This window comes from Mchenga conophoros, linkage group LG20, assembly GCF_057382185.1.
Source record: "Mchenga conophoros isolate Kocher_MC1m ecotype Shallow Benthic linkage group LG20, M_conophoros_male_GT1.1, whole genome shotgun sequence".
Classification (NCBI taxonomy): Eukaryota; Metazoa; Chordata; class Actinopteri; order Cichliformes; family Cichlidae; genus Mchenga; species Mchenga conophoros.
The window spans coordinates 29328678-29340580 of NC_140545.1; the positions used below are offsets into that span (position 1 = coordinate 29328678).

The following is an 11903-nucleotide window of genomic DNA, read 5'->3' on the forward strand; positions in this document are numbered from 1 at the left end:
GGAGGCTGACCCTGATCTGATGACTTAACTGTGTACGGCATGTAGCAGAGGCAGGCAGCTGAAAAGCTGCTGCAATTGTCAATAAAAATCAATTTAAAAAAAACAAACATTATAAAAAATACAATTAAATACAAAATGATAATCATAAGTTACAATCATTTAAATCACATATTTACTAGATTAAATCATGTTAAAGTCCTAGAATATAATGTATGTTTTTCTGATAGGTCCCTGATAATTCAGTACTTCTATTACTTACTATACTTTGACCTATTATGGATTTTACTTAAAAAGACATATTCATATATGTAGTTCTAGACCTTTCTTTCCCCTTATTCTTCTCTAAAAAATAAAAATCCTTCTTCAACAGATGTGCCATTCATGCCATTCATTCTGTGTTGTTGTTGTTGGTGGTAGTGATGTTGGTGTTGTTTATATTGTTGCTGGCGTTGCTGTTGTTGCTGGTGGTGTTGTCATGGTCATTTTTGTTGTGGAGGCCGATGAGAAAAATGTAAAAGCTGGCAAAGGTCGCACGGTGGATTTCAGTTTTGAACTCACTGAAGCTGCGAAGAATGACAGTCAGAGTCATAACACTACTACCAATAGTCATAACAATACTGTTCAAATCTGCATGTGACAAACAATTTGAGGTTTTGTGGTGTTTTGCTAAGAATGAAAGTTGTTTTGTTTTTTTTGTCTAAACCTAACAGGTAGTCTACTTAAAAGATTGTCAGTGAGAAGCAAAGATTTCTTCACAGATTTATAGACATGAATACAATTCTTAACCTTTTAGAGTTTTGCTCAACCAATTGATAGAGTACATTTTCAGGCCCTATACAGTATGTAACTGAGGCTTTCACTGAAATTGTTTTAATGACTTACTGTCCAGTGTAATCATTTACCGTCATTCCTTACTGTGAAGCACTTTGGGGTACCCCCTGGTTTTAAACGTGCTGTATAAATTGTATTGTATCTACAACCATTTATTTGGTTACAAAAATCTACCACAAATTCCAATTCAGAATTCTTTCAGTGCCATGTCTTCCTTTTATAATGTCTCTTTCTGCTATCAGGACCTAACATGGCAGTGATTGTGGATATCGCAGTCTGTCATTCACCAGTACAACATAGCCCGCCTCTGCAAACCAGCCCAACTAGCACATATTGCATAATAAACTCTGAACATCATGACATTATTATCTTTTAATTTGTTTTCAAAGACATTTCTCAGTTTGAAAGAAACCTTAATATAAAGCATGTGTGGTCAAGTTGAAAAGAATCTAAATTAATTCAGAACAATACATTAAATTTCCAGAGCATCAAATGTCACTTGCTGAGCTTTTGTTACCTTTGACGATCTCTCATCTTCCCACCTGTGTGTCTTTTTTCTGATATATTTTGCCTTTAAGAGTAAAGTTATTACTTTTTTTGGACCTTTAGCTAGCACAAAGATGGTCTATGGTCCAAACCACACAGAAAGAAATTGTGTGTGGTGTTTGTTAACCTACTGGAAACATTGCATTTGAAATCACCTGGCATATCAAAGAAAAGTTAGTGAGCACCCTCTTGTGGTGCCATGCACACAAATAAATCATGATGACATTTGTTTCTTACTAAGTTTCTTCTGCCGGGAAGCATCTGGGTGCCTGCAGCTCAGGATGTAGAGCAATAATCAAATATCTAATAATTGGGAGTTTGGTGGTTCAATTCCCAGCTTCTTCAGTCATGCTGACTACATGCTGAAGTATCTTTGGGCAAGGTACTGAGCCTTAAGTTGCTCCTGATGCAGTCAGTGGAGTGTGAATGTTACATAGAGCACTAAGATGCAGACAAATGTGTTTTTAGTTACTTTTAGAATAAAACAAATTTTATTTCCTTTGTTGTTGACTTGTTTTAGTTACATATTTTTTATTTGGTCCTTCCTATATGTCCATAGATAAATTATAAGTTTATAATACAAGTTTATAAGTTCATTTCCTTTCCTTTGATTTTTTTGAACATCATAGTCTCAAATAATAATTATATTACTATACTTTACATTAGCTGGTTCATTTGTGAGTAGTTATCACAACAACTTAACCATTTTAACTCATATGTTTCCTTTTAGCTTTATTCCTTAGTATATCTTTCCTATCCATCTCATTCATCATGTCATTAGAGTTGTTTTAAAGCATGCATGAGCTGGCACACACAGACAATATGTAATTTAGATTTGATATCTCTGTGAGTGTAGCGTAGGTTTCGTTCCGGTCCCTGGATTGATGCTGTGGTACGTCAAATCTTCATTTGTGAACACGGCAGAGCACTTCGCTTAGAGAGCACCTAAGAAAAGAATACACATTTAAGAAGAAATGGCAGAATACATGAAACGCAGATCAGTAATGATAAGGTGAAGCAAAAGATGATGACATGGATCAGTCATTACACAACTGGATTCATTTCATTCCACTGGCTCATCAACAATTGCAAAAACAGTCCAATTACTGCTCTGATCAAAAGATAGCATTTATGAAAAAAAATAGTTATGATTAACTGTACCTAATAAACTGGATCCAGAGTGTGTGTACATTACCAGCAAATCTGAGTATCATAATTACCTGGGTGACAGAGATCCATCAGAAAAGCATAGCAACTAACAGAAAAGGGAAGGTTAAGTTTGTATGACTCTACTGTGTTTATATAGAAAGGTTTGAATAGCTTGATTCTTTTTATATATATATTAGTATCAACATATATGCTTAGTCCTGAACCGTCCAACATATTATTGACATAAAATCTGAACAATCTTTGAAATCCTTAATCCCATAAATTAAAAATAGTTTTTTTTAATATAAATTTGAATCCAAATTTATTGTAAAATACAAATTTAAAAGACTTTTCCCTCTCCAATACACTTTTCTCCTCAACAGGCAGCTCCACAATTCTTTCATAGGGGCAGCCATATGGGGGCCACCAAATAAAGAATTTCCAGTTGTATTATGCTGTTGTCAAATACAGGTTACTTGAAAAATATGGCAAAAATGAGTGAAAGAAAAGAATTATATAATAATAATGGATTGCATTTATATAGCGCTTTTCGGGACCCCTCAAAGCGCTTTACAATACCACTATTCATTCACTCTCACATTCATACACTGGTGGAGGCAGCTACAGTTGTAGCCACAGCTGCCCTGAGGCAGACTGACAGAGGCGAGGCTGCCATATCACGCCATCGGCCCCTCTGGCCATCACCAGCAGGCGGTAGGTGAAGTGTCATGCCCAAGGACACAATGACCGAGACTGTCTGAGCCGGGGCTCAAACCGGCAACCTTCCAATTACAAGACGAACTGCCAACTCTTGAGCAACGATCGCTGTCAACTTAATTTCCTGCTATTAAAGTCGATATCACTGAAAATGGGTAAATATGAAAATCAAATAAGACTTTGAAATCTATAATAATTTGCTTTAAATAACGATTTAATGTTTCAACTCATTGTAGGGTGTTTTTGTCTCTCCTGTGCTCAAGTTTATTTAACTTATTACCATCACAGGACAGTTTTGGCAGGAAGGCCTGCAAATTTTGAGGTGGTGGCCGGTGCCACCTTGGTGCACCCTGTTTACAGTTAAAGAAGAAACGTTCATATCTTTAACCGTCAACAGTTTATTGGGAAAAATTATTTCACAACTTTCATCTTTGTGTCTGAGAACTGAAAAATGACTATTCCTATTTTTACCTGATTCACTATAAAGAACTGAACTGAAAGATCACGCCACTTACACCGTTTTAAGTTCTAAGTGGCGATGCTTTAGTCATCTGAGCTTTCAACTCCATCTGGCTGGGGGCGTGTGGCAGTGGTGTAAACTGTAGACATTTCCACAGGAGGTGGAAATGTCTCCTCTCTGATCTCTTCATACAGCTGGTTGTCCTGAAGGAGGAGAAGAAACCACCTGACTGATACAAACTTAGCAATAATGAAAGTCATGTCTCATACTTCCTAAAACTTACATCTATGATGCTGGAGTACACATTTTCTACTGGAGGTCCTGAAAACATAAAGTTCAGAAAATAAACATCTTGCATGAGGAAACCTTGCAATACGTAGAACCTGAGGAAGCAAACTCTGTAAAATATGAGGAACTAAATCTGAAGAACTAAAATAAGTTCAGGTCAGTGACATAAATATCTAAATGACTAGTAACTATTAACTAAATAGTAACTACAAGTAATTACTGCTGTAACCAGTCACTGTTCTTAGTTATAAATGAACATCTGGTGCTTTGGTTACATACAGGGAAGAGAGAGTGTGTGTGCGTGCGTGCGTGCGTGCGTGCGTGCGTGCGTGCGTGCGTGCGTGCGTGCGTGCGTGAGTGCGTGTGTGTGTGTGTGTGCATGCGTGCGTGCGTGTGTGTGCGTGCTATGGAAGACAAGTTTGACTTCTGTGTACACAATTTAAAAGAAAATTATAGCTTCATAGATGAATAGTATTTTTTAAAAAGTGTTCTTTAAAGTCTTACACTAAACACTTGGTACATACAAATCTGTCCCACTGAAAGTTATTTTTGCAAATAGTCTCCATAAAGTATATTTCTAGATCTTACTGCAAAAACTAGGTTGGGGATAGTCTCCAAAACAGGATAATGCATCAATAAAGTCCTTTAAAAATATTACAAAATGCTTTAAAATTCATTTTTTGTACGCTCACTTATGGGTTTAGTGGCTCTCCTCTTGCAGAAAATCAGCAAAGCTGCTGATAAGAAGGCGATCAGGACAATCACAAACAGACCCGTGTATAGCAGCAGATCTACAGGAGTTGAACAGAACAGACTTAGTTTATTTAGTTTAAATACAGCATGTGGCCGTGGGCCAGTTCATTTAGCCACAGTGTTATGTGAATTCATGTGCTTGCATGTTCACAGTAAGCAGGTATTTTCCTTATCCATTCAGCACCAACACATACAACAGCTCATTAGGTAGAGAGAAGTGTTCACTTAATATTACTTAAAGCATAGTTGCTCCTACATGTCCACCTTAAGATGAAAACTATAAAGAGAAGTTTTTTTTGGTTTTAGGCATGATTATCTACTGCTGTGCTTCCTCATTTTAATTAAAGTATTCATTAATACCTACAGTTCAAATGAGGCTTTTTGTGTGCTATAACTGCTGTACTCACAATTGTAAAAATAGAAAGATTAGAAGATTAGAAGTACTGCACTTTTTCTACTTGTATGTTATTTCAATTTAATGTATTCTTACTTCTAACACAATTATTCCTTTGTGGGTATGTGACACATTCTAATAAACTCATGCATAATTTAAATAGACCCATCTACATACATGCAAATATAAATGTACCTGAACTTGCAGGTTGGGTGGGAAAGTGTTGGAAAGCTTCAGTGGAGGATGATGTAGCAGTGGAGATTGAACTCTCTGGTGTCATCTTCATTGTTGGTGTGGAGGCTGATGTGACAAATGTTTATGTTGAAAAAGGTTTCAGAATTAAATTTAGCATTGAAACACTTGAAGCTATCAATAATGAATAATGCAGCTAGTTAACTGACAGGTTAACTGGAGGTTCATTAATATTCTTTTAGTGAAACACGTACAAGAAAGTAATAGTTTGGGCTTCACAGCAGAACTGATAAAACTGCATTTTTACAGTTGATATAATATACAAAGGTTATTTGAATAAGGTGTCAGTAAGTATTTGGACAGGTATGAACAAACATTTTCATGACATTCAGCAGAAACTCACCTTCTTTGACAGAGATCTGAAATTCATAGTTTGAATCAAAAAAATCTACACCCATTCTCCCCAAAGAGCACCTGTACACTCCCGAGTCAGACACTTCCAGCTTTGTGATGCTCGCATACATAATTGTCTTAGTTCCTAGAAAGCTTCCTTCTTTATATTTAATGCTGTATCTGCCTCGTTGAGCTGTGTCCTCTGTTGTTTCAATGAGAATTTTTCCTTGTTCACATTTTTCCTTACAGAAGAGCCTCAAGCTTCCAGACAAAGAAAATGAACAGCCAACTGTGATGTTTCCTCCCTCCCTTTCTGCATGGATGTGAATTTCAGCAGTAGCAAGATCAGCGTTTCCATCCTGAAGTGCTTCTGAAAATGCAAACAATCAGTAATTACGACATGCCCAAAATAATTTAAAACACCTTTATAAATTAAATCGAAGACCAAAAATTATTTAAGCAGATCGAACATTTTCAGTTTCAGTTAAATTCACTACATTTTTATTGATTTTGAATTTGCAAACACAGCTCCATGATTCTTCCTGACATCAACACAAACCATCGGCTGATGAAAACTCAGAACCTTATTTTAAAAAAGCTTGAAAGTTGGACTTTTTGTGTTTCTGATTAAATCTTCTTTTGCTTTCTTTGAATGTGAAATGGAGGTTGTGGATTTGTTGTTTAACATCTGAAGATTGCCGTTAACACGTTCATGTTGTGCTTTTTAAAACTGTCACGGTACTGGGACCGTTGGACCTAGTGTTTTGAGTTTATTATGTTTTGGTTTATTTTTGCATTATGGATTGTTTTCTGCTGTTCTGGTGCTTTGTTTATTATTATCATTATAGACCTGTTTCTGTTATTCTTGGTGAGGGATCAGTTCTTAGGTTTTGGGTTCTCATGTGTGTTGCAGTTTCTGTTCAGTGTCTAGTCTGTCTCTCAGTGTCATGTCTGCATCTGGTTTAGTAATTCTTGTTTCCTGTCTTATTGTGAAAGTCTTTGTCTTATGTTAGTGTGTGCAGCTTAGCTCCCCCGTCGCGTTAGCCCTGATCTCCCCCAGCTGTGTCTCCCTTCTGTTGCCCATTCCCTCATTACTACCCTGTGTATTTAAGCCCTGTGTTTTCCCATGCTCGGTGTCGTGTCCTACCGTCAGATCCTGCCTGTGTTTTCTAGTTCGTGGTTTCATGATTGGTTTCTGTTTTGTTGGTGCCAGCAATAAAGCTGTGGTTTTCAGTTATCTTTCCATCTCAGAGTCCTGCACTTGGATCCACATCTCCACCTCCCCGCACACAGAGCGCTGACAAAAACAATGGAAACGACTCTCTAAGATTATTTTTTTTAATATCCTGCGTATTTGCTAAAGCAGTAAGTCTGACGCAACACCAGTCTGCACTTCTAACTCTTTATACCAGAAAAGGCAACGAAAAATTGATCTTTTAAAAAAAGAAAAACATTTGGGTAATTCAACAAAGATGAAACTATGATTAGAAGGCCAATGTCTAACGAGAGATCTATTGTGAAACTAAAAATATATCTATAAAAAAATATTTTTGTGCTAAGAACTTATTTTCTCCATACATTTATATTTTTAAGCAGTTAAATTGTGTTGTTGGTGAGCTATGTGTGGAAGTGACCTTTTCCCAACTCTTAACCACGTGTTTAACCACAGAAACCAATAACTTGTAAGCGAGAGGTGACAATAATGAGCAAAACAGAATAAACCATTTAAACTGTTCAGCAAGTTGCAAAATGAATTCGTTAATACCACATAGAAATAAAATAATAATAAAAGTGATAAAACAAGTTAAATAAGAAAATTTACTCACGAATGAAGATGAAACAGACCAAACTGTGACACAGTTTCATATCGAGGCTGTGATGAGTAACTGCTTCCTCTCTTCCTTCTTTACTTAGAAAAAAGGAACATTCGACTTCCTGTTTTGCAAGAATGATTTAGTCCAATTTTATGAAAAGGTTTCATTAACTACAGACAAAAATTTAATCCTTTGTTTTGAATGTAAAACAAACCAGAACTAGTGTAAGTAAAAGTGCATTTCAGTGCATGCTTCAGCTGTTGCAATGTTTGTTCATTGCCCCTCATTGGTTTTGTTTCAGTCCTGATTTTAGCTGATATTTGTGCAAAATTGTGAGGTTAACCACAAACAGTGATATTGTCTTTTGTAACAAAACCATGATAATTTACTACTCACACAGGGTTTTTACCGCTCAGAAATTTGACACCGGAAGAAACCTTAAGTTGAATCTAAAGGTTAACTATGTTGGCACATTAGAAAAAGTATGTGTAGGTTTGGTGGCAGAGAAAGTCAACGAGGTTACACACAGATGAACAAGGAAGGAGAGGTGGCAGTTTAAACTGTCACATGAGAGATGACCTACAATACTGAGACACAGAGACTAGAAGGATTTCAGAGTCTGCCAAGTTGTCCAGGTGAAGTTTAAGATGAGCATGTGCAGTTTCTAATGTCTCTAAACTAGGAACCATCTTAACAACTTCCCCAAACACTATTCAGCTGAATTACAGTCAAAATCTTGTCTTGTGTGTTCTTTTGCAAGAACATGAGATTGTACGCTGTGCTTAACACTCGCAGGTAAGTACTCATGACTGCATGTGCCTTTGTTCTGCAAGGAGATCTTACCTGTCATGAGCAAACCAGTCTTCCATACTTGCCTGTTTGTTTTTTTTTTAGCATGCTTTTCTTTTTGTACTTTCACTTTGTGTTGGACCATGTCCCGTGTTCCTGCACACTGCACAAAAACATATATTAGTGTCACACATTGTGAATACCCACAGTGGCATTGAAGTCAAGCACTTGTAGTTGCAACATGCCTTAGGTTGTCCCAAGGTTGTGCAGGTGGATCTTACCTGTGATGGTTTCACCAGCTTCCATATTTGCCTCTGAAAATGTAATAAGTGATTTATTCAGCTCTTTTGGTCTCAACTGTGCCAAACATGTTGCGTAGCAGGTTATGTTCCAGATTAGAAATCCACAGATATTAAATCGTCACGAACTGACTGATTGGATCATTGGAAAAAGCATCTCCATTCCTGGAAGATCCCTCAGGCCTCTGTGTGTGTACAGCAGGAGGGTGTAAAGTTTTCCGGTGGGAAAATATGGTTAGGAGTAAGGTGGACATCATAGACATTAATGTCTAATCAGGGAAATGTGCTGGACAATAGATGCTAGTAGACAATTGTGTCTATTTTCTACCCCTTTCCCATGATTATCAGTAAGAAATATATAGTCTTCGAGGAAACTTTATTTTTTCCTGTTGGTTCCAAATATTTTGTTTGTTCTCTAAGCACAAATACATGACACTAAAACAGAGTACTTGTTTGTACTTGCTAAACTTACATCCAGTTTGCATGTAGACTAATTTTTAATTTTTTTATTTATTCTTTACTTACTCTCAAACTATTAAACACCACCGAGGATTCAGATGAGAGAATAAAGTAGTGCTACATTTATATCTAGTCTACATCTAGTAGATCTTCAGAGAGTACTTCAAGTAATCTTGGTAACCATGCAGTAGCTTGGTTTCAAGCTTCACCGTGATCCCATCTTGCAGGTCAGTTCCTCTCACACTCAAAGCTCCTTCTTCCATCACTCTTGGGGCTTGTTACCCGATTTTGGGTGGGGGTGGTTATATTGTTAATGGACTGATTCATATATAGCACTTTTTTACTCTCCTGGAGCGCTCAAAGCTCTTTATGCAACATGCCACATTCACCCATTCACACTCAGTCACACATGCACTTTTTTAAGTGCTCACTAACTGTTCTTCTAAAAAATGTAGCTTGATCTCTGATCCTTTAAAGAAAGTTCAATTCACCTTCATTATTAGCTTCAAGGGTCTCTAGACCCAAATACAATATTGTATTTTATATTTGATTTCAGTTAAATTTTAATGGTGTTTTAAAACTTTGAAGTCCTTAAACTTACTACTATGCAGTTTATTATGTTGCCAGAGTCGCTGAAGACCAGTGTTGGGCAAGTTACTTTGAAAAAGTAATTAATTATAGTTACTAGTTACTTCTTCAAAAAAGTAACTGAGTTAGTAACTGAGTTACAATATTCTAAAAGTAATTAATTACTTGAAAAGTAACTATTGCGTTACTTTAAAAAAATGTTTAAAATGTTTAAGCCTCTGGGGTCCAGGGGCCATTTTTAACTACTTTTGATTTTCCCTCCACATTTCACCTTTAAAAACAGTTTATTTGCCTTGTTTGGTATCATCCTTTTCAGCGCAACCTTGTGTGTCTGAATAAAGAGTTGTGTTTTCATTTTGACATACTGTATTAACACAACTGATCTAAAATCAGACAAAAAAAACATAAAATCAGAGTAGAAAAAGTTATATTTTTTATCGTAACAACCACAAACATGTTTATTGAATCATATTTCATAACTTTAAATGCAAATACAAATTGTCAATTTTAAAATCATATGCACAAGTTTTGCAAACAACAAAGTTATTCATTTACCTTTTACCCTTTTTTTAAATAACCATTTCAAACTATTTACAGAACAATCAGCTGTTCTGCATTCAATAAGACACACAAATTATTTGTGCCACTCCAAAAACACAATTTCTGTCCACTATAAAGGAGAATATCAAAGCCTGATACGTGCAGGTCTGACAGCAGCAGGTTTCTACCTGGAGACAGCAGTCGCCCCATTGTTCTGACACACAACACAAAACTATCCACAACACTACACACTAACTACACAAGACAACACATTAAGTACACTCAAAAAACAGATTCAGGTCCTCCTTTCAAAGAACACATGCAAATTATGTTAGTTGTTCACAAATGCAATTAAAAAATACCAAATTAATTTGATTTTCTTTGTGTAAACCTAAAATTATTCAAAACCAGCAGAGGCTGATTCTGAACACAAAATGAATGAGTTTGTTGGGGCAATGGGGGTAGGAGGAGTACATTTTTGCACTTAAGTATTTGTAAACTCAAAGAAATAAATTCAAGCCCCTCTTTAAGCTTAAACATTATTTTTAATCTCATTCAACGCAAATGTAGCACTCCAGCATTACTGCAATTATTATTCGTGTGGTGAACCTAAATTATTTTCTCTCAAAGCAGTCTTTGTCACAAGAACACAAAGTTACTGAGTTACACAATGGTCCGCCTTCTTTGAAAATTTTGCGCTCTTTCAGGATCACCTAAATGAATGCAGCTGCTCTTGGCCTCTCTGTACTTTTTGGATAAAACTACATATATTTTTCATATATCCAATTGTGTATTTCTTTATCAGCTAAATCTATGGCAATGCTATTTATCATAGAAGTAACAGTTGTTTTTTGAACTTTTGGTGGTGCTACCATTCTCTTCTCTGCTTGAATACTATTTTTTTTGACAATATAGCCAGGTCTTTTCAAAAGTGCCTTGTTTTAGAGGAGAAATTGTGTAGCTGCCAACTTTTAAGTCGGAGCGTGTGCTAGCTTATTAGCAGCTAGCCATTGTGCTCAATGAAAGATGATGTCCTATAGCTAACTTCTTTCTTACTGTTTTCTTTTTATAATCTAAAAATATGGTATTCTGTGTTTATTATTATATGCCATTTTCTAGTAGAAAGTACACAGCAAATCCAGCATGTCCAAATTAACACTGTTGGATTTGATTTCAACACTATTAAAGTGTCTATATGGGTCCACACCAGAGAGTGTTAATTTAACTCTTTTTGGAGAGTTGGTACGTTAACTCTGATTTAGTGTTAAACACCAAATCTGTCTGGAGTTGATAATTTAACACTTGGTGTTAAGAGTTTATATATTAACTCTCAAAGAGTATTTTAGTTTAACTACGTAAGAGTTATCTTCTAATTCATTCTAAAAAGCAGGAATTTTACTGTTCTGAACTTCTAGAAATTTCTTTTGGAAATAAACATTTACTAAAAAGATGCAATGGTTTTTGAAAAACATTTATTCTGAAAGATGTAACAGTATACATGTTCTCACTTTCATTAGAATTTTGTTTATCAAAAGGTCTGACATGGTAAATGCAAATAACAGCATTCTCATCACTTATTTCTTCAATACAATATGCATGTCCTTCATTCATCCCTTTGTGGAACTTCAGCGCACTTCTGCTCTCCCCCATATTCCATCTTCACAAGCATATCCTGTGCGGAGATTGAATAA

At 36.0% G+C, this 11903-nt stretch overlaps 1 protein-coding gene across 1 annotated transcript; it reads right to left on the reverse strand.

Annotated features, from left to right (window-relative positions):
- Positions 1-1146: 1146 nt before the first annotated feature.
- On the reverse strand, positions 1147-7621 carry LOC146551052 (uncharacterized). The gene is made up of 7 exons (XM_085258941.1): positions 7550-7621; positions 5734-6093; positions 5334-5438; positions 4684-4782; positions 3987-4024; positions 3759-3906; positions 1147-2322 (listed from the first exon to the last, which is right to left on the reverse strand). The coding sequence occupies exons 1-6, from the start codon at positions 7587-7589 to the stop codon at positions 3787-3789; spliced, it is 762 nt and encodes a 253-aa protein (XP_085115067.1). The 5' UTR covers positions 7590-7621; the 3' UTR covers positions 1147-2322; positions 3759-3786.
- Between the last annotated feature and the right edge of the window lie 4282 nt (positions 7622-11903).

Excerpts from the sequence above, each read along its gene's own strand:
- LOC146551052 (XM_085258941.1), bottom strand. The coding sequence starts at position 7,589 with ATGAAACTGTGTCACAGTTTGGTCTGTTTCATCTTCATTC. Across the intron at positions 4,025-4,683 it reads GAGAGCCACTAAACCCATAA|GACCTCCAGTAGAAAATGTG; the intron begins GTGAGCGTACAA and ends TTATGTTTTCAG. Across the intron at positions 3,907-3,986 it reads TGTACTCCAGCATCATAGAT|GACAACCAGCTGTATGAAGA; the intron begins GTAAGTTTTAGG and ends CTCCTCCTTCAG.